The 22,106-nt window shown below is 37.4% G+C and overlaps 1 protein-coding gene across 3 annotated transcripts in view; it reads left to right on the top strand.

Moving 5' to 3' along the window:
• The window catches only part of STIM2 (stromal interaction molecule 2), a 70,035-nt gene that overhangs the window by 41,224 nt on the left and 6,705 nt on the right, over positions 1 to 22,106 (top strand). For 2 of the 3 annotated variants that reach the window (XM_027686437.1, XM_027686435.1), the window contains exons 3-11: positions 6,972 to 7,086; positions 12,657 to 12,768; positions 13,431 to 13,546; positions 14,791 to 14,968; positions 15,880 to 16,057; positions 16,625 to 16,792; positions 16,992 to 17,092; positions 17,348 to 17,586; positions 21,127 to 21,331. In XM_027686437.1, the coding sequence (XP_027542238.1) occupies positions 6,972 to 7,086; positions 12,657 to 12,768; positions 13,431 to 13,546; positions 14,791 to 14,968; positions 15,880 to 16,057; positions 16,625 to 16,792; positions 16,992 to 17,092; positions 17,348 to 17,586; positions 21,127 to 21,331 (1,412 nt within the window). Of the gene's footprint in view, positions 1 to 6,971; positions 7,087 to 12,656; positions 12,769 to 13,430; positions 13,547 to 14,790; positions 14,969 to 15,879; positions 16,058 to 16,624; positions 16,793 to 16,991; positions 17,093 to 17,347; positions 17,587 to 21,126; positions 21,332 to 21,603; positions 21,753 to 22,106 lie in introns of all 3 variants that reach the window. The other variant, XM_027686436.1, reaches the window with a different exon arrangement.

A 22,106-nucleotide genomic window follows, 5' to 3' on the forward strand; every position in this document is an offset into this window, starting at 1 on the left:
GCATGCTTTGTTTTTTGAGAGAAGAAAAAAGGTCAAAGGAAGAATCCAGAAGGAAATAGAAATTGATAAAATACAGAGGTCGAGTGTAAACAACTCAGTTAAAAATTTAATAATTTATAGAACTGGGGTGAGTTCAGAAACATATGCTTCAGTATATCCTGCCTTTAGTGCTAATTTGTGATGCAAAGTTTTATAGTAGAGAAGAATCAGTCCATGCTCGTAATACTTATTTTTATTACGTAATTAATTTGCTAGTCATATTTTTGGTTGTTTATGCATCCTTTCTTTTAGCAGTTAAAATGGTACATGCACTGGTACATCACAATCTATTTTATAAGCTTACTAAATTAAATTATTTTGCACCAGCAATACTATTTTTGGACAACTCAGAGAAATAAAATTTAACATCTAACTTTGCAATGTCAAATTATTTTCTGAATTACTACTGAAATAGGTCTGCCTATTCAATTTGTGTGACAATAAATTGGTGATAGAAGACTGTAGATATCTTTGTTCTTTGTTTAGTTCCTTAAGAGATATAAAAAACGAATGAGACATGAATTACTACTTTGGACCAGAGACCTATTCATTTGAATAATCTGCTCTGGACAGTAGTGAGCACCAAACACTTAGGGCAAAATTGCAAGAAATTCCATGACGGGAAATCATGAAGAACTAGATGCTGAGATAGTGTGGTGCTCCCATTTTAAGTACGTGTATTTTGGATATCAGGAGCATAAAGTTGAGGTGAAAAAACATTTTGAGAATTTAACATTAAACTTGGAATGATGCTAATTGAATAGCCCTTCTGTCTTATTGAACAGAAGCAAATTCTTGTGCACAATTTGTCTTTCTTTTGATCTTGGGGGGAGTAAAGATTTAGCAGAAGATTTTGAAGAGGAGGAATTACTACTATGTATGGAACAGATGTTAAAAAGTAACAGATGATATAGTTCAGAAGCTTGATTTCCATTTCTTTAGTGCATCTTAGGCCCTGGTTAAACTTCAGGAGCCTACCTCAGGTGTTATTTCAGCTGGGAGAGGTTCTGCTGTAGGCCAAGTTCTTAGTTCATTTTGTTCTCCGCAAATATGCTCTCATCAAGATGTTAAATGTCCTTTAAAATTCTCTTAGTATTCTGGTTTTGTCCTTGTCATTTATATAATAAAGGTCCTTAAACTGGTGTTCATATTTCTGTAAACTACTTTGTATTTCAGTGTCAGCTGGTTAGGCAAAATTCTGCATGTGGAGAAGTACCTGCTGCAGTGGTTCAGCAACTGAAAACATCAGAACTGTTCTTTTCATGATACTGGGATGGCTCTTGAGCATGTTTTACATCTCACTGTGCAAGAACATTCTGTTACAAACACTGATCATTCAAATAAGTGTTTTGAACTTCCTAACCAGTGTCTCAAACCTTTTCCCCCAAAGCTGTTTGGTTACTTTGATTCCCTTAATTTATTGTGACTCTCTTAATAGAGGCCTTTTGTGCATTAATTTTTTTCATTCAACTGCAAATGTATTTGTCCCCAGGCAGAGTGTCTTTTAGTCTCCTGAAGTTTTGTGAGGAATTCTGAATGTGTCTACACTGTTTTTTCAGAGCAAGATAAGGAGCCAGCACTTGTCTGAAAACATTATGAGTGTGTTAGTTGACAGCTAAGTTGTGCTAAGTCCTGTAGAGAAGCAGTGTGTGTTATCATGGGTACAGTTGCATGGAAACCTGTTCCAACGTGATTTGGATCAGACCTACCTCATGCCTTGCCTCCTTGGAGGTACTTAAGCTAATAATATGTAGCTGTCTGCACCTGTTTATGTAGCACTGTGGGCATTTATTCCTGCTACAATGGAATGCCCCCTTGGAAATTCTTTGACTTTGAAGGGTTGCAAAGTTTACTTTGCAGTAGAATAGCTGCAGTTTGTTTTGACCTGCAATAATCTTTTTTCAGTAGAATGTGTAGATTACTTAAGATATACTTGTAGAACTTTCCTTATTATGTCCTACGTTTTTCTAGTAATGTTTTTATTATGCTTGAATACATTTTCTTATTTTACTGTGTAACATCTTTAGAAGCCACTTCTGTAGGGTAGGCAGTTGCAAAAGCTGTCGTACCTGAATTATAGTATGTTGCCTTTTAAAAGCACATTTGCCATTATTCAGTACATGTGACATTTCAATAGCTGCAACAAGTCTGGTTGCAATAGATGGGAAGGCTGTCTAGCAATGACTTGGGTATGTCTGAAGGTTTATAGGAAATCTGAAGGGTTATAGGAGAACTGAAGTTGTAACTTTTGCAGGTTTCAAGGAATAAAACTGAAGGAAATAACACTGCTTGAGGAAGAGAGTAATACTTAGCCAGGAAATATTATTAATTACTCTTAAAGTAAACTTGTCAGTTAGAGGGTCTATTTTAAGTTGATGAAACTGAAAATCATGAATTTGAGCCTTCACCTAGAACAAAATTTAAACAGCATATGAGTGCTTCCTGCTGCAGCGAGTGAGCGTGGTTAATTTTACTTTTCTGCTGGCATTTGCAAAAATATGCAATTTCTCATTTGCTCTTCAAGGAGCATCTCTTGCAGGTTCCATATTTTAACTTGAGTTTAGTTTGCAAGCACTCTCTCCGATACCAGTCAAACCTGTATTGGATTTTGGGGTGTCTTTTGACCTCTTTTACAATGTTCAGATTTTTTTTTTTTTGGTGGTTCTTGCTTCAGGTTGGTCTTTGTTTATGAGTTGACTGGATTTTGGTGAAAGTTACAGTACTAAAGGCTTTCTGAAGAGGAAGGAAGGTGGCGTGTACCTGACTCTGGAACTTCTCCAGGGCTCCACAAGTCCTGTCCCCTCCAGCCAGGAAGAAGTTTCCTCTCTAGCTATTACACTGCCGAACCTTGAACTTTAGGATGTTGATCTTTGTAGAGGTATAGTTGTTATGGAGTTTTGGGATCAAGACTCCATTTCAAGTCTAGGTGTGGTGTTTTTTTACAGTCTACTTGTTTTTGAAGTAACTACACTGACAAATGATTTTTTTTCTCACACAGTTTTTAGGTAACTTATCTATTGCTTTCTTGGTTTCAACTTTGTAGTCTTAAAAGGACTTCTCCTTCCTGAGTAATTATGTTGGCTAAGATAATCCCTAGATGTGTTTTTGTTAGAGCTTATTCTTTTAGCCTCCCTATTTAGAGTTATTTTTCTAACCTTTTCTTTGTATACTTAATGACCAGGGCAACAGAAGAGAGATTAGCTGCCATGACAAAGAACAGAAAAATCCTCTTTTTACTAGAGTTGTTCTGTTTTTGTCTTTCTTCAGTTTAGGACACGGTTCTTTTTCATGAAGAAGTACTTCCATATTAGGCCAGTTTCGAAACAAAGATCCTTTAAACTAAAGAAAGATGTTTGATGTTGTTATATACTTCCTCTTTAGTAAATGCATTCATTCTTGGAAGCACGATGGCCTCTTTCTAGATATGTGTACTCTTAACTTTAGTGCTGGGACCATGTGGTGCCAGAGAACCTTGTTGAGGAAGCCATCGTGAGTATTTTCACAAATCTGGGAGCAGTGTGGGTAGGACAGAACAGAAGAGGGGCTTTTCACTTGGAAGAAGTTCTCATTGGTGTAGAACCTCTCCCCCTGAGCAATAACTGTACTGGTTACTGACTGCAAGCCGCTCACAAGTTTGAGTGCTGACAGCCCCTTTTTAAAAAAGGACGTTAGTCAAATCCGTCTCTCCATGTAAACGAGGTCCACTATCACTCTCTCCTCCCGGGAAACGCCGTGCTGCGGGCTTGGATCCGTGCTTCCCGTGCCGCTGCGGGCTCGGGAGCGCGGGGGCTGCTGCGCCCTCTGCGGGCGGCGGGGCCGAACGGCAGGAGCGGCTCCGGGTCTCTCACGCTGCTGCCGGCGCTGCTCGTCCGGGTGCCGAGGCAGCCGGTGTCCGTCCCGTTTTTAAATCGCAGTGCTCTCTTAAAGTTCCTTGTAGTGTTTAGTTTGGGGTGAGGTGTAACACCTTGAAGCTTTTCTGTTTATCATTTGGCATCTTCCTTCTGTCCTTTACTTCTGACCACGTATGTGGCATTGTTAACAGCAATTAAGATTTTCCTTGACAGCACCTCTAACTGCACAAGTGTTCTCATCCTTCAGTTTTACAGCCTTTGCTGACAACTAGCAGTAAAGATAGGAGCAAGTTTGTACAAACAAAACTGATCTGAGTTTTAGCAGAGAAGATGCGAAATGGGCTTAAGCCTGTACATGCAACATATGTATGTGTATACATTCTGTTCCTCTTTAGAAATGCCATCACCCTACAACAACAATTTGTTTTTAAAACAAATGTCCATACCTGACATTTGGAGTCACCAAGGGCAGTCTTATCATCATTCACTAGAAAGCTAAAGAGTGTTAGCATTTACCTTAACCCCACATGAAGAGAGACAATCTTTACAGGGAGGGACATAGAATATATTTTTTTGCTGAATATTTAGTATATTTTTTCCAAGTTCACAAAAGATATGCTGGGGATGTCAGCTGATAGTAGGTACTTGCAGTCTGGAGGGAAAAGGTGAGGTGGGCAAACATCAATTCTTTCCTGATGTTCCAGCTGTGAGGCTACTTTAATTTGGAAAGACTTACAGACCCAAGTGGATAAGAATATTATTTTGCTTGTTTTCTTATTGTTTAGTTCCTGCTTTTCACTTTACTCTTTGATAAACATGGTATGGGAACGAATAAGATAATCCATCTTTGGTTGCACATTGAATGATGGTTGTAGAATTTTCCAGCTTCATGGTAGTATTGCCAATGTGGGAAGGTTTCAGAGTTCCTGCTTGGACTATGGAATATGCAGCAGATATTTCTACGTTTGCATTCATTTACAGCATACAGTTCTGTGTTTATTAAACACTTTTACTGCTGCTGGTTTCAGAAGTTCTGTAATAGCCCTTGCCCAACAGGCTGCTCTTTTCAGTTCTCATATATTTCATAAATTTCTCCTATATTTCTCATGGATATGCGTGTTTGCGTATATATTTTTTTATATCTGAATTTATGCCATTCGCATGGGGAAGAGGAGTTAAAAATGCTTGTGCAGTTTGTATGGGCTAAATGGAGCTATTTTAGGAATCAAAAGGCATAGAAAGCTAATGTCTGACAATCAAAAAAAGTTTTGAAGTAATAGATAAATGAGAGAAGATTTGCATCCAGTCTGTATATGGCTCTATGGTTGGCGTAGAGAAAGCAACTAGTTTTGTATCCCAAGTCAGAGGAGAAACTAGAATCCTTTCACATAGTTTTACATTTCCTTACATCCTAGTAAAAATATTTTAGTAAGGGAAAATTGATAAGTTTTAGCTTTTGCTTGCATATTTCTGCTGTCATACTCTATATCTTGTTAATAAAGAGTTAATGTTATGGTTTAGCATCGGCTACTTTTCAGTCTCTCCTGCAGTTTCTTGAATTGTATAACCTCTAGATTTGTTAGAAATAGGGCCTGTGCAGGAAGCTCTGTACATAAATTATTACTTGGACTAAATTTTAAGAATTGGGCTCTTCAGCACTGCATCACTAACTTGTCCTTCTTCCTCCCTTCTGCTTGAAGTGGTGATGACATATGACCAGCCACATAGAAAAGCTGGTTTTTACTTAGCTGTTATATTTGTCTGTTTTTAGCCACCAACGCGCTTGCAAGAAACGTGGGTAGAGCCCTTCCCAAATCTTCGTTTGCGAAGCCTAGCCATGATGATATTTGTCTGTAACTGGTTTTGTTTGAGCAACTTCATCCTTCAGGAACTGAAGAAAGCAAGCTCTCTACTGTGGAAGATTACTTAGTTTTCTGGTACTGTTTGTACCAAATGTTAGTTTTCTGATATGAATACTAAGGTCTTCACCCACGGAGACTGCTCATACTGTGATTTTAGGGACTGATACCTATGCAAGGTTTCCACTATTAGTGGGAGCTTGTTTGCCAACTGCTATTCCAACTTTTCTAGGCCTGTATGAAATAAAAATAGAGTGGGTTTTACGGTTCCATGGGGGGGTTTTCTGCATGTATTTGGAGAACCTGTTTGTAGTGACTTGTGAAACACTAGTACAACACTGCTGTCATAAAATCATGGAATGGTTTGGGTTGGAAGGGACCTTAAAGATCATTTAGTCTCAATCCCCGTGTTGTAGGCAGGGACACCTTCCACTAGATCAGATTGTTCAAAGCCCCATCCAACCTGACCTCAAATACTTCCAGGGATGGGGCATTTACAGCTTCACTGGGCAACCTGTTCCAGTGCCTCACCACCCATTATGTTTGACATGATTACATGAACTTCTTTTATCATGTTTACTAAAAGGCTTCCTGTTAATTACTGAAAATGAAGCAGCTTTATATAATGCTTCTGTGCTTGGAGTGTAACCACTAAGGAATGATTAGTGAGAAGAAAATTGGCCCTCAGATGGCTTCTGTTGTTTAATTTGATGAAATAAAGTCAAATTTTTGTTGTCTAATCAAAAGACTTTACTAATACTTAGTCAACAGTTTACTTTCATCCTCAAACAGTTGGATTTAACTGGTGTAGCAGGATTCAAGGATTACTCATCCATAAAGGACTGATGCACTTTCAAATCTTACATGGTCTTATTTTCAAGTAGACGAAGTTGGTTAAATGTCTTCAGAGTACAAAAGTATGCAGTATGACTTGTGTGGTGCATTCTTGTAATCACTGTCAATCTAAGGCATACTAAAAATGTTGTTAAATCTAGTATACTAGCAACTGAACCTTCAGTTTTTCTAGGATGTGATCATGGTGAAAAATCTTGTAAGAGTATTTAATGTGCTTTCTAAGTCTTTTTAGAGAACTTAAATGAATTCTGTGTTGCTCGCATGGGGAAGAGATAGCAAAGAAATCTTGTCTACCTGATTTCCTTCTAGTTTCTGTTCAGAAATTATTATTTTGGCATTTAAAATGATGTTTTTCCTTTTTCTTCAGTTTCTAAGGGAAGATATGCAGTACAAGGATGCCTCTAATAAACATAGTCACCTGCACAGAGAAGACAAACATATCACCATTGAGGATCTGTGGAAGCGCTGGAAAACATCTGAAGGTAGGTAAAGAAGTATAGCTAAAAATGATGGTGGTTACTGACACAGACATAAGTCAAGAATTTTTCCACCAAGTATAGAGTAGTAAATGAATGACTTGAAGCATCTTCATTAATCCATTTTGATACTTTTATTTATAGGCACATGTAAACCTGACTAAGAACTTATTTAGTACAGCTAGTGTTAATTTTCTCTGCATGTGCTTGGTGCATTGTAAGTAAACTAAGATAGCTTACACACTCATCTCTATGATGTTCTAATTTATCAAGGTGACTGGTGCAAGTGCTGAATTCCAGATTAGCATATTTTTAATTTAATAAACCCTATGGGTTGCTCTCAAGCTATTTTTAAATATTTATTGCATGTTGTATTGAGTTGAAAGTTCAATGTACTTCCACTTCAATGTAAATTTTATTTGGGTTATAAGGAGCTAGAATTCTTAGTCCAAAGCATTTTTGAAAATCCTTTTAAACTTGGGGCACAGTAAAATGGACTGACAACACCACCAGCCCTCCCTCATGCTGTTTTAAATGAAATAAGTTGAGCCAAATATTCCAAGTATCAAAAGACAGTATTTAATGTACAGTATAGTGTTCATTGCCAAATATGTTCCAGGATATAGTGATTTAAAAGAAAATTCCAGATATCTGAAATGTTAGAATTGTTAGGAGAAAAATACTTAACTTTTTTTTCCCCTCACACCATTCTGAAGGTGTTGTGCTGTCCTGGTTCTGGCCAGGACAGGGTTAATTTTTTGCAGTAGCTGGGAGGGTGTGTGGCTAAGGCCCCTTATGTTGTCCATATCCCCTAACATTGTTGCTGGGGGATGGGAAAGGAACTGTCTCTCTTCTGGGGAGAAGGGGCTCCTTCTATGAGAAATGTGGGGGATGGACCCATATTTGTTTATTGTGGGGGGGCTTTCTGTGTAAATAGTTTCTTTTTTTTATACCTTTTGTTATTAATATTGTTGCTGTTACTGTTAGTTTTCTTATCTCATTGCCTCTTACAGTAAATTGTTCTTATCTCAACCTCTGACTTTGCCTTTTGTGCCTCCAATTGGAGCAGTAGGGGAAACCAAGTACTATATTTGAGAATACCATTCCTAAACTAGGACATGTGCTAATGGTGCACATAGAGAGATCTAAAAGTTGGTATTTGTCAAACTAGAAGTAGGAACAAGAGAGGAATGGAACTAGGATCATGCCATTGTTCATTCTGTTTATGTAGGAAGTCATTTAAGTGCAGTCTGAAGTAAGAGGTGTTTGCTATGTAATAAATATCTGTTTTAACTAGTGATTTTTAGCCTCATCTCTTCAAATATTCTGTAAAGACTTATTTGCTGAAATTCTTTTCTATGAAAGTATTACAACTGAATTATCAGCAAAAATTATCTCCCCATAATTGTTGGTTTAACTCATGAGTAACTCTTCAAAAATGTAGGCTATAATGATCCCAGAAGTATCTAATTTGTCTATTGCGTATAGCTTTATTTCATGTTTCTTGAATATAGTGAGTAGTGTGAGTAAGACTCAAAAGACTTTGAGAGGAATGTCATGTCTCATAGTGTCTGCATATAGTGGCTTTACTGGGCATGCTGTTGAGAGAACTTAAGTTGCACCACAGGGAGACCTTTAGAATGAGACTCCTGAGCTGTGTTACCAGTGCTGTGCTGACTGTTAGAAAGCAGGAAGCCCCTCAGAAAATGAACTACCTTCATTTGATTTTAGGTGACATGGAAAGTACTGGTTTTCCTTTCTAAATGTTTTAGGAATTTTGATTGATTTGTTTTCTTATGTGCTGCTGTTTCATAGTGCCAGTTTAATGCAATTTGACAACATTAAACAAGAGGAGGGAAGGTAGTGTAAATGACAGTATCAGTAATTTGAAACTTAAGTACTCTATTGAGACTGTGTGAGAATTGCAAGCTCTAAGTAGTGCTCTTGACACTGTATGCAGAAACATCTTATGGATCTATTGCTGCCTAGTTTATGCTGAGTAAATTGCACATTCGTTGACATAAAGCTTGCTTTATGTGAATGTTTGTCTTAAGTATTTGTCAAATAGCTTAAAGGTGCTTTCTGTTTAAGATATTGGTGATGCAAGACAGATAAGATTTGAGGGAAGAAAGTGAAAACGTGCCATTGCTGTTTGGTGTCTCTTTTTAGCATTAAGGAAAACAGAGTTTCCTTTTAAGTAATTGCTTCAGAAGGATCTTATACAGTGAGTAGAACCCTGAGGATTGGCTCCATTCAAAGCTTTAAAAATTGCCTAATAAAAGAAGGAGCTTCAGAATATTGCTTTTTAATATTCCTGACACTGAGCAGGCTTTTGGTGTCCTTGCCTGGTGCAGAATCTTCTAGGCATAGTCTATGCTGGTGCAAATTAAAGGAATTTCAAGGCTGCTGTAGGTTTTACCTGCATAGAAGGAATCATATCATAACTTGAATCAGCATCCAGATTTTGTTGCTGTGTTGCCACACAGTTTGAGTCCTTGAGTACAAAACAAGACTTTAATTTAATTTAGTTTAGTTTAATTATAATATGCTTTTTGTGACCTTTGAAATCTTCTAATCTCATAGTCTGATTCCACAGAGTGCTTTATTTAGAGGAGTGACTATGACCTAGCACACCTGTTTAAAACAGAAAACACTACTCTCTGAGTCATCTGACTTACTGTGTTACTGCTCTTTAAATGTAAATGCCAGTATATGCTTGTTGTATTCTTTGACTGCCTTGTCTTCTAACTAAGCAGTATTTATACATGCACTACAGAGCCCTTCAGCTGTTCAAAAGTAATAAGCTTAGTAGCTACTAAGGTTAAAATCAAAGGAACATCTTCAGTGCTTTTTCTGCTAGAGCCTTGAAGACCTAGAGGTTTTGAGTGCAGACAAGGAGGCAGATGAGCATTTGTTTTGATATCTTAGTACCAGTCTTTGTACAATTATCTTTGAAAGTTCTCTCACTCAAAGGTGCCTGCCTTCTCTTTTTGCCCCTGTGATGGACCATGATCATACAAATTTTCTGTCTGTGCTAGGTGGGTAGGTATTTAGTCTTGGTAGCAAGAGAGAATGTAAAATCAGTGCAGGGCCTTCAGCTGGGTAGTTCTCTGACATGTCTCTGAGTAGGATATGGTGCTGCATTCTTGGTGATGTAGCATTGTCCCTTGGGACTTGATTTTGTAATAAAGTAAACCTGTCACGATCAAACCTGGAGTTCATGAATGGCCAACTATTGTCAGACTAATTCAAATCCTACCAAACCTACTTGTTACAAACTGCCTTAGAAAAGAGTAACTTTTTTTACCATTATGGCATATTTGAACTTTATTGTATAGTATGTCCTGTAGACTGCCCTATAATACAAAAAAAGCTTCTCCTTTGCCTTGTATTGGTACCTTTTTGTTTTCTTTAATTCTCTTTCCTTCTCTGTGAAAAATAGATGGTGAACTAAAGTCTGGTACCTTATTTATTAGGGTAAAAAGGTAAAAAAATAGTTTTATGTTTGTATGTGTGATCATCTGTTGTATTCTGATTTACTGTTGCACAACTGGGACTAAACTGCGTACCACAAAGGCGTTATGGTTGCCTTGCACTTTAATCATTTGGTTTCTCAGGTTTTAAATATCTGGAGGTTAGAAATGTATGCAAGCAGAGGTTGGCTAAGGATGAGTTACATAATGCTGTGTGCTGCTGATGTTACTGTTGAAGGTTCTAAAAACTAAGTTTTGAATGCTTTTGTATGCTTGATACAGAACAATCTTGTGGTCAGCCTGTTCTCAACTTTAAGCTTCATGTATGGCTGTCATTCACTCCTTGCCATGAAATACTCCTATAAAATGTAATTTGATTTCTGAAAGGAGTAGGAGGCCCATAAGAGTACTGAGACTGACACTGCAATGTTACTTCACTTCAAGCATCCCTGCCTGGAAGCACTGTGCTATGTGATAAATATTAAAAAATGATCTTCTAATCGGCCATTAACGTGGGTTAGCAAGGACCAACTTTCAGACAGGGCCAGTTTAAAACTACTTTGGCTGTCTTCATCTTCAGCATGTTGATAGGGCAGTTAAAAAAAAGTAGGAAAAAAAACAACTCAATAACTTGTGATCTGAAATAGAACAGCTGATGCAACTCTAGAGACTAAGTGCTGCTCTGAGGTGTAAACACTGTAGCTTCTACACCTGCCTTCCCAAGGCATGTTGTTGGCATCCTCTCTCTCAAGATATCTGTTTGTGAAAAGAGGTGTGAGAGGGAAGGATGTTATAATTACTCTGTAATGCTGTATGCATTTAACTTGGAGTAATTGTGACTTGCTACTCCACTGTGTGAAGCACTGTATTCTTTTTTGGTGACTAAATTAAGGAAAAGTTACAACCCCAGCTAATTAGTAGGAGTTGGCACATTCTAAGTGGCAGTGCTGATTTAGATGAGTTTCAGCTGGCCTGCTTGCCCTTCAGTACACCTGGTGTATATCACACTTGCCTTGTGTCGTGTTTCAGTGGGCTGAAACAGCTTCTATTGAAGGAAGACCAGTTTGCTTTTCGGTACTGTATGCTGTTGTAGAATAAACAAATATGTGTTTCATAAGGTCTTATTTGAGATAAGTGAAGCAATGTTTTTACCAACATACAGCATATAGAAGATACCAACAAAAAGAAAATGAGTGTTTTCACTGACAGAGTCGGAAAGGGAGAACAGAGTAGTTTAGTCTGCGTCAACCTGGAAAATTTGGGGATTTGCAGACACCTATACTGAACTTCTGTAAATGAAGTATTACTTTACATCATAAATCTAAATTTCTCGTAAAATACGTGCATGAGCAGAGATTCAGACCGTGAAATCTCAGAATAAGAGATGACTATGTATTGATAGCTTAAATGATGAGTGGTCGTTTAATAAGACACAACATAATCAAAGAAGTAATTGATATTAATTTTTAGGTAAACAGGTATTTTTGCATTTAGTTCAGCTTTTTTGGGCACATTTAAGAGAGATTTAAGTGTTTTCAGGTTATATTGTTACTGTCTTTTGGTGTTTTCTTTCAGTCTTCTCTCTTCATCTCTCATTGGCTCCCGTTTTGTGGTTGGTAGGCATGAGCCTGTAAGAAAATTCTTGTGAAAACAAGTTCTTAAGCCGCCATCCAGGGAAAGATCTTGGTGTGTTGCCTCAAATGACTACATCACCAGCTGATGTGTGTTTAGTTCTGCAAGGGTAGCAAGGACAAAGGGATTGAGGCTGAGATCAGTTTAAGTAGATCAAAGTCACAAGAGATCACAAAATGCTGTCCTGATTTAAACTAAAGCAAAAGACTAAATTATTCTGTGGAATTTTTAATAAAGAAATGTTTCTATTTGTTCCATGCTTGTTTTTTTTATAGTTAGCCTAAGCTTTTACTGAGAAGCATATAATGAAAAAGGCAAAATGCCAGAAACACCTCAGTGCTAATTTTTCTGCAATTATATTTGACTAAACTCTCTTGGTCATTGTAGCCTGCTTTTCTACTGCTTGTCTTCTATGTCTTGCTGTTAAATTTTACAAAAATGTAAGGTAATTAAACTGAATTTTTCTTTCAGTTCATAACTGGACTCAAGAGGACACTCTTCAGTGGCTTTCAGAATTTGTTGAACTGCCACAATATGAAAAGAATTTCAGAGAGAGCAATGTCAATGGAACAACACTTCCCAGGTGAATGTTTTTTCAGGATTAGTTTCAAATAATTCTTTGTAGGTTTCTCCTTTAATCTGTGTGTGGGAACAATGATGTGAACCTAAAGTCTAACAAGATATGGTCAAATGCTAGAAAAGAAAAACATCCTTGCAATTTTGAAGAGGTGGCTGCATTTTTTTTCCTACCAAAATATTTTAAAATATGACTTTCATGAAAGTTTTGTTTCTTGCTGTGGAAGCTTTTATCAAAGGTTACATAATTCTGTGTGGTAGCAAACTTTCTTTTGAACATCTTCCAGTCTATTGTATGGGTATATGTAACAAACTATCTGTAGAACCTGTTTCCTGGAGTGTGACTACCACATCTGAGTATATTGCATGTATTACAGAGTTGGTGTCACAAGTCTGCAAATATATCTTTACCTTTAACTTTGCTAAATGGATTTATTTCATGATTTTTCCAGAAAGAAAAGAATAGGTAAATGATTTTATGTTCCTTTTTGCCACATTCTGATATGCTTTTTTTTCTAGCCATACTGTCATATTATATTTCTCACTCTTAATTGGTTATCTGTAATCTGTAGAACTATGAGAAATGTTGTGGATGTCTTTTTTTTTTTGCACAGACTGATTCTGAGTATAATTTATGGTATAGGTAATGTTTTGTCTTATCATTAACAGGATAGCAGTAAATGAACATGCTTTCATGATCTCTCACTTGAAAATAATTGACCGGAGCCATAGACAGAAGCTTCAGCTTAAAGCCTTGGATGTGGTTTTATTTGGACCTCTTACCCGTTAGTAACTTTTTGGAGTTTTTTTCTTATCTCTTAGTTATAAGAATTCAACAGAGCATATTTTCAATGACACTTGATACTGTAGATAGGACAGCTTATCTACGTTGTGGATGTACTGATGGATTGCTTGGCGTGTGTTGTGGAAGTCTGCAGTGAATTAAAAAAGCCAGTTGAGGTGCTGTGACCAGGACAAAGGTTCGCTTCTGTGTATAAGATCATGTAGAAATTTTAGTATGACCCCACTTCAAAGATGGAAGTTGGCTTTTGTGTCACAAGAAGTGTCCTCTAAATGGTTTTGACTGTTTAAATTACACTTACAGCTAATGTTACATTCACTTCCCAGTTAGCTTGGACAGTGCAGCTGGGATGCTGAAATGAGAGGGGATGACCTTCCCAAGAAGAAAAAAGGAGAGGGTGGTGCAAATCCAATAACTGCATCTTTTGTGCAGAGTTGAGTTTAAGTGCAGTTAAACTTGATGCAGCAGTTCCACATCTGACCTATTTTACCATATGCAGACATGTCTATACCACATCAGCAATGCTCTGCATTCTTGCTTGTACACAGCTACAGATTTGTTGTGGTGCTGTGCATGTCCAGTGTTCCTGAATCAGTCAGGCCAGATCTGAGTTGGGAATTTTTAGGGGGGAAAAAAATCACTTTGTATTTGTATTATACCTTTAATGCTAGCAGAAAGTCTTATAAAGGTGCAAATGACTAAAATTGTACTAACAAAGATGTGTACGTGAATCTTGGATATGATAATTTGACGATCCAAGTTTTGCTTTTAAGAAGGGCTGCTGTTAGCCACTCACCATTTTAAAATGTACTTTATTTTTTCCAAGTGCATTTTTAACCCAGCATAGGGTTGCACCTTTCCAGAGGGTGCAAACTGGAGAAAATTTGCTCAAACATAATTAAAGCTCTTACTGGCCTGATAAAGTATAATTGGGGAACTCTATTTAAATAAGTAAAAATAAAGATACAGAGTATGTACTGTAAAGGTTTGATAAGCTTTTCTCAGTCTAATGAATGTTTTAGTGTAGATTAAGTAAATTGTATTAGAGCAGAACTGCTTATGTTGTAGGGAAAATGCTCTGGAATACATTTGAGAGGTAATTATTGGGGATAGTTTGAGGTAATTCTGTTTAGCATCAGATCCTGTCACCTTTTAGGTCAGGGAGAAGGCCTTAGTCTGTTGTCTGTATCAGTGAACTAGTTAATGATGGTGTTATTCTCTGCACAGGTCCCCCTCACAACTGGATGAAGGATTTTATATTAACAGTTTCTATAGTTATTGGTTTTGGAGGCTGCTGGTTTGCATATACACAGAACAGAACCTCAAGAGAACATATCACAAAAATGATGAAGGACTTAGAAAGTCTTCAAACAGCAGAGCAAAGTCTTCTTGACTTGCAGGAAAGGTATAAAACCTAAAAATAAAAAAAGTTAATGTCTAGTTGTCCTTTTGTTTTGAGGTTAAATACTAACATAGATCCTTTACAGTCATAAATTATTTGCATTAAGCTGCCTTTGGATTTTGTTCATCTTCCCTTTGCATGGAAATTGTGATTTCATTGATGCTGGTTTTATGGGTAGAAATTGCACCTGGGTATTTTCGCAGGCAGTATGAACTTGTGGATGAAGGTAAAGAAGGTTGTCTTCTTTACCTACAGATTTACAAGTATGTATTGTTATTTTCATATAATTACAATTTACTTTGGAGTATTTACATACAGGGGAATGAGAACATTTCTCCTGTTTTTAAGCTCTTAAGATTGAAACAAACCAGGACTGATTACTTTCTACTGCTTATATAGCAGTGTGAGAATTGAAAGTCTTCTCTGGTGCACCTGTAACTCAATTGTATATAGTCTTGTATTTTGATATTGCACCTTTAATGGTAGTTCACTTAAAAGCTTGTGTATTTTGCCTGATGGGGATATCACACTGTGTGATGCAGTTGCTGCTGATTCATGAAGCTTGCAGAGTCTTTATTATCACAGAATGATTGAGGTTGGAAGAGACTTCTGGAATTCATCTTGTCCGGCCCTTCCTGCTCAAGCAGGATCATCTGGAACAGGTTGCCTAGGACCATGTCTGGGTGGCTTCTGAATATGTCCAAGGATGGAGACTCTACCACCTCTCTGGGCAACCTGTGCCAGTGCTCAGTCACTCTCATGGTGAAAGTGTTTCCTGATGTTCAGATGGAACCTCATGCTTTGGTTTGTGCCATTGCCTCTTGCCCTGTTACTGGATGCATTTTCTTCTGAGGACTACAACTTTTAAACAAATATGCTGTGTATTTTCTTATACTTTTTCTTCAATTGTCAAGGCTTGAGAAGGCACAAGAAGAGAACAGAAATGTTGCTGTGGAAAAGCAAAATCTGGAGCGCAAAATGATGGATGAGATCAATGATGCAAAACGGGAAGCTCATCGCCTAAGGGAATTGAGGGAGGGAGCTGAATGTGAGCTCAGCAGGCTCAAATATGCAGAGGAAGAATTAGTACAGGTATCTGCAAACTGTTTATAACTTTAGTGTTGACTTTGAATTGGTTGTAGTTTTATTAGATCCTTAGGAGTGTTTAAAGCAGCATTCCTCAAATGCTAGGTTTTAATGGAAAAATTCTAAGCGCGCTTAGTGACTGTCTTTCAATCATACTAGATAAAAGTATGATTTTATCTAGTAAAATAATCCTGAAACTATAAAAAGCCGTAAGCTTTGTATATTAGCTTATCGTAATGTTTTTGGATTCACTGAACAAAAATATATACAAAAGCTTTTTTTATCTTGTTATCAGAAGAGAGATGGTAGCTTTGTCTCCTCTGAAAAGCAATAAATTTTGATTTATTGTACTAAAAAAATGCTGTCTTAAAAAAAAATTTAAGCTTCAAATTAGGAACCATATATCAAAAGAAAAAAAAATCTGAGTATAGTACAGTATATGGTAGGTCTTATGCCAGATTTCAGAAATGCCTGATCTGCCTTCCTGGTATAAGGGTGCTTATACTTCACTTTCTTCTGCTGTCAGTTTTAACGATACTCTTGGTGACACTCTTATTTCTTATTGATTGCTAGGTTCGCATGGCTTTAAAAAAGGCTGAGAAGGAGTTTGAGTTGAGAAGTAATTGGTCTGTTCCTGAAGCTTTGCAGAAGTGGCTTCAGTTAACACATGAAGTTGAAGTACAATATTACAACATCAAAAGACAGCATGCAGAAATGCAATTAGCAATTGCCAAAGATGAGGTAATAACTTATTCGTCAGCTACTTAAAGACTTTTCTGATCTGTTGCTAGATACATGAAATAGTAAACACAAAGCAGATAAGCATTTGGGTGTTTTTTTCTTCTGAGTTGTTTGCTACCTCTCAATATTGCTAATGTTTTGTCATCTGTTAAGTATATTACTCCTAGTTTTATGCATTTCATTTTATCTTGCCTTTTAGGCAGAAAAGATAAAAAAGAAGAGAAGCACTGTATTTGGAACATTACATGTTGCACACAGCTCCTCCCTGGATGAAGTGGACCATAAAATTCTTGAAGCAAAGTAAGAGGGTTACCAGGACAGGCTGCATACTCTTTTGTGCTTACTTATTCTTGAAACAATGTCATTTTTGAGAGTTAAAGAATTGAGTGTCATAGAGGTTTTACATTTTAAGAAAAGCAGTTTAAAATATATTAAAATCTGAATATTTGAACTGTCCCTAATGGATCTTCTGGTATGCTGGAATTAATGCACTTGTGTTGCTTTGCTTTATCATTAAGAACAGCATGTGTAATTTTAATGTGTGCTTTTCTTCAGGAAAGCACTCTCTGAGTTGACAACGTGTTTGCGAGAGCGTCTTTATCGATGGCAACAGATTGAGAAGATTTGCGGGTTTCAAATCGCACACAATTCTGGGCTACCAAGCTTGACCTCCTCTCTCTACTCTGATCACAGCTGGGTAGTTATGCCTCGAGTCTCCATTCCTCCTTACCCAATTGCAGGGGGAGTTGATGACTTAGATGAAGATACTCCTCCAATAGTTTCACAGTTTCATGGTAAGTGGTGAGCTCAGTAAAAAGAAGGGGAAAAGTTGTGGGGTCATGGGAGTTCCCAGTTAGGTAGGAGGAGAGTGCTGAAATCAAACAGGATTAGATCAAAGTCAAAAGGACCAAAACTCTATCTAGCATTTCAGATGCGAGGTCATGTGGGATTTAATGAACTGAAAACTGAGTTTTGCAATAAACTTAACATGAAGAAGAAACCTTTATTCTGTTTCATTGGTGGAGTGGGGTAAATCCAGCTAAGGTTTTGAAACTGCTTGTCAAGCTTGGATTGCTACTTACAAAAATTCGTAATGAATACTGCTGAATTTCTATTTGCACATTTATTCTTTCAGGTGGAAGAGATGGTGTTAATCTAGAGTCCTTTGAGCTATTAGGAAGATCACACCCTTTGAGAGGCCGCATGCTACATAGATTTGCAAACGTTCTTTAGTGGTTGGAGCAAAATCCTGTTGACAAGGAAAGCTTTCAGGCAGAATGTTTGTGTTTGGATACAGTGGATTGTTTGAGTGCAAGGCAAAGAAGCCAAGTGCTGGAGGGAGGGCAATTCAGCTTTGGTTAAACTATGATCAGAAGATATACACTGGGGACTCAGACCACCCTGGTATCATGAGTCATTGTGTCAGTACAAGAGCCTGTTTTGTGGAAGCTTTGATTAACTGGACTCTAGAGGAAAATCAAAAAGATGAGCTCCCATGCAGCTATTCAAACAACCAATATCAAGCTGAGGAACAAGTAGGGAAAAAAGCTATCATATGAGTATATTTTTCTTCCAGGGCTGGGATTCTCAGAAGAAGTACAAACTGTATTTTAAAATAGCTTAAGATCACCACTTCGCTGGCTTCATTTAGCATGCCTTGGGCACATGTTTTTCTTCTAAGTGTACCAACCTGTTTTCTACAGACCACATTGAAAAGTTCATTGATCCCCTTGCAACACTACTTACTACAAGTTCTGATCACTTTTAAGGCATGCTGTTTCTCTAGTTGTCTTCACTGTGAAGGCTTTGATTTAAACCCTAGCAACAAATTTATTGGGTGGCCCAATACAATATGGATACCTAAACTTCTAATTCAATATAGAGAAACCTCTGCTCTGATTTCAAAATGAAGAGATCCATTTATTATCATGATTTTCCAGATGGTCTAAAATGACTACACTTGGATATGTATATAAGACATCAGACTTGTGTTTTTTTTTCATCATTCTTCTCATTCAGCTCTTGCTTAGAAGTGAAGCCAGAGAAGAGAGTGCAGTTGGTTCAGAGCAACTACAATTAGAAAAGGACTGTAGTTTGTACGAACATACTTAGCTGAAACTTTACTGTATGCTTTTTCAATTATGGTTTAATTTCTGTGTGTTAAAGTTCAGTTCATTTGGAAGTGTTTCTGTCTCATTGATGAAAGTTATCTGAATCTTAATAACACTACACAAACTTTAATTTTAGTAAGGCCCAAGAGCCTGATGTTGTTAAAGTGATCACATGAAGGAAGTAGTTTATCCTTAATTTACTAGCTTTTAAAATTTCTACTCAGTAAAAAAAACCTGTAAACACTTGGGAGTGGGGAAGGAGAGAGAAAATATGCTAAGTGATCTGTTGTTGAAACTAGTTTAGGAGTCAAATTATTGCAGGTTAGTTTGGTAACTGCTGAATTACTCCCATCCTTTAGAGAAAAATAACAAATGCACGCAAGGAAGGACAGAAGCAAAATGGCTTGTCATGCTCATGAGGCTTCAGGCAAAATGCAGCATGCAGAAGGTCAGTTAAGAGTGAGACGATTACAGTCTCTGGATCTAAACTGAACCGGGCTGTTACCTTGCCCCCGCCCTTTGATCTCGTAAGATTGACAAAATTTGAAGTCTGTCAGACAGGCTTCTTTGTGCCAGAGCAGTTGGGTTCATAGGCTGAAATGGTGTCAAGTAATAGAGTGGTTTGATCAATCTCAAGCTGAAGAACAAAAGGCGATGAGAAATAGATGTACGACACTGGAACAAAGACCTTACAGGAGGGTGATAGTGAAACTTCTGCTTTTCCATGGACTGATCAGGATTCAGCTGGTTCCTGGATTTAGTGACTTTCATTAGCACTAGAAAATTCTATATGTTAAATTGTCATAGCTGAACCCTTCATATTCCTGGGTATATGCACCTACAAGGAATTAAAATGCTTGTGACTTCTCTCGAAATTCACTGATGGTGCAATCTAGGGGGTTTTTTTATACCAGTGAGTAGGATGGTATCTGATTTACCTGGACATGTAGCACAAATTTGCTAAAGGGATTCTTATTCCTATCTCAGTTCACATTTGCTCTTTTAGGAGTACTTTTATAATGACACAAGATGGTTTCTGAGCTCCCAAAACCTGCTTTTAGGGTCAGTAGGGAGTTCATAAAAAGTAAAATGAAAAGTTTGAGATACATGACAACTCTCATGTTGGGGCTTATAAACCTTTCTTTTCTGCTCAGGAACGGAAATGAATTTATGTGCTGGCAAAGGTGCAGTTACTGTTTTCTAAAAGTTGTGATTTCCTGTATTAAAACGGAGTGACAACCTTTTCTGAGATTCTAGGAAGCGAATCTATAACTTACCTGATGCTAAACTGGTATTGCGAAAAATAAAATATATTTTGTCCGGCTAGACAGAAATAGTTGAATTTTTTTATTGTGTTGTGTTTGTTAAACATTTTGAACATCAGTAAGGGTCTGGTGTGTCTAACGTAAGCAGTGATGCATTCTATGGGACAGTTTGAGGAGGGGTATGAAAAATCCTGAGACTCATAACAGCTAGCCTGAAAACAGGTCTGCAGCTTTATTTCTGTACTAGTATTGCTGCCTAAATAACCTTTTGAAGGAGGAATTGGATTAGGAACATTTGAGTTTGTCACTTCCTGTTGAGACTTTCCTGGTCAAGTCTTGTGTTGCTGTTTCCTCCATGCTTATATTTTTGTTTCTGGAAATTCATAGTTAGCCTGACAAAAGAAAGTGTCATCTAAAAGGAAATTCTTGAGCTTAAAATGAGGTTGAATTATATATTTTCTATCCTGTTACATAAGTGAAATTGGTCTTCCATGTCTAACCTACTTTTCAACTAATGCAGTGTATTTCAGTTGGCTGTTTGGTTAGGTGTACCTACCTTGCAAAACTTTTACGTATTTTTTTTAAATTCCAAATCACCACACAAGTAAAATCCAGGACATTGTGTAACATACTAATTTCAGCACTGCTATTTTTAGTGTATAAGGGGTTGTGAGTTTCAGAAAAATCTTTCTCTTTTTTTTTTTTTCTCGAGAGAGCACAGTGAGCCAGAGCTTTGGTGTGTGTGGTTAGTGTAGTATTTGGCCGGCACAAGCTGCTGCATCTAACTGTAGAATGTATAAGGTGTTCAGTCTTTCTTGCTCTGGAACAGTCAAGCAATGTCAAAGTTGTTTAAAAATCACTGTCACTGAAGCATATACCTGCTATTTAGGCTTCAGAGTAGATATTGTTAACATCAACGTAACTTGGAGGGTTTTGGTTTGCTTTTTCTATGCCTCAGGGTCCATTGTGAAACCTCCCAGCAGCACACTGGCAAGAAGCAGTAGCTTGTGTCGATCAAGACGCAATGTTGTGCCATCATCTCCGCAGTCTCAGCACGCTTTGCACTCCCCTGACCCTGACATCCTTTCTGTGTCGAGCTGCCCAGCTCTTTATCGAACTGAAGAGGAGGAGGAAGCCATTTACTTCTCTGCTGATAAACAATGGTACGGAGATTAGCAAACAGCACTCGGAACTCTGATAGGATTATTGAGACTAACAGTTTAGAATTAGAGGTTAAACCAAGCCAAAAGTTAAAGTAATCTATAGGATAATATAAACTAATATAGTCTACATGGAACAGAGAGTTCTTGTCTGGTATGTGTATGTAAATAGCTAGCTTGTCATATACAGTTAAGTAATGTTACAATCCAGGGTGCACTGAACTAACCCTGATTCTCCATTACAATATGTTACTGGCTTTTACATCTGAAACTAGGATCAAAAGCAATGTCAGCTACTGGGCGAAGAGAAGATGGATGGTAACACAATTCTTACAGCATGTTGAGCGTGTACCTACTCTTGTTACATGGCCTCATAGGAAAAGGTTAAATTCCTTTTGGAAGGAGCAAATGAGCTTGTTGAAAGGTAGGGACACTTGTCCTGAAGAAACTTTTTATGTATGATAGGCTTAAATCTCCTTCTTTCATTTCATAACTTTTCTGACTTCATGTGCCAGAAAGATAGTTTTGTTCTTTGAAGTGAGATACAAATGACTGATTCTGGGCAGATGCTGCTGCCCACAAAAGCAAGATTGCACAGATTAATGACCTTAAGTTTAGATAATAAAATGATGTAATGCAAGTTTTAACTTAATGTTTAACTTTATGTTTTTTGTTTAATTAACTACTAAGGAAAAGTGTGGGTGGCGCTTTTAGACTAACGTTATTGATTCTAAATTAATTTCCTTTTTAACTGTATGAAGGAAATAGTTTCATTATG

Source organism: Neopelma chrysocephalum, unplaced genomic scaffold (genome assembly GCF_003984885.1).
Source record: "Neopelma chrysocephalum unplaced genomic scaffold, ASM398488v2 Primary Assembly neopelma1_71, whole genome shotgun sequence".
NCBI classification, from domain to species: domain Eukaryota; kingdom Metazoa; phylum Chordata; class Aves; order Passeriformes; family Pipridae; genus Neopelma; species Neopelma chrysocephalum.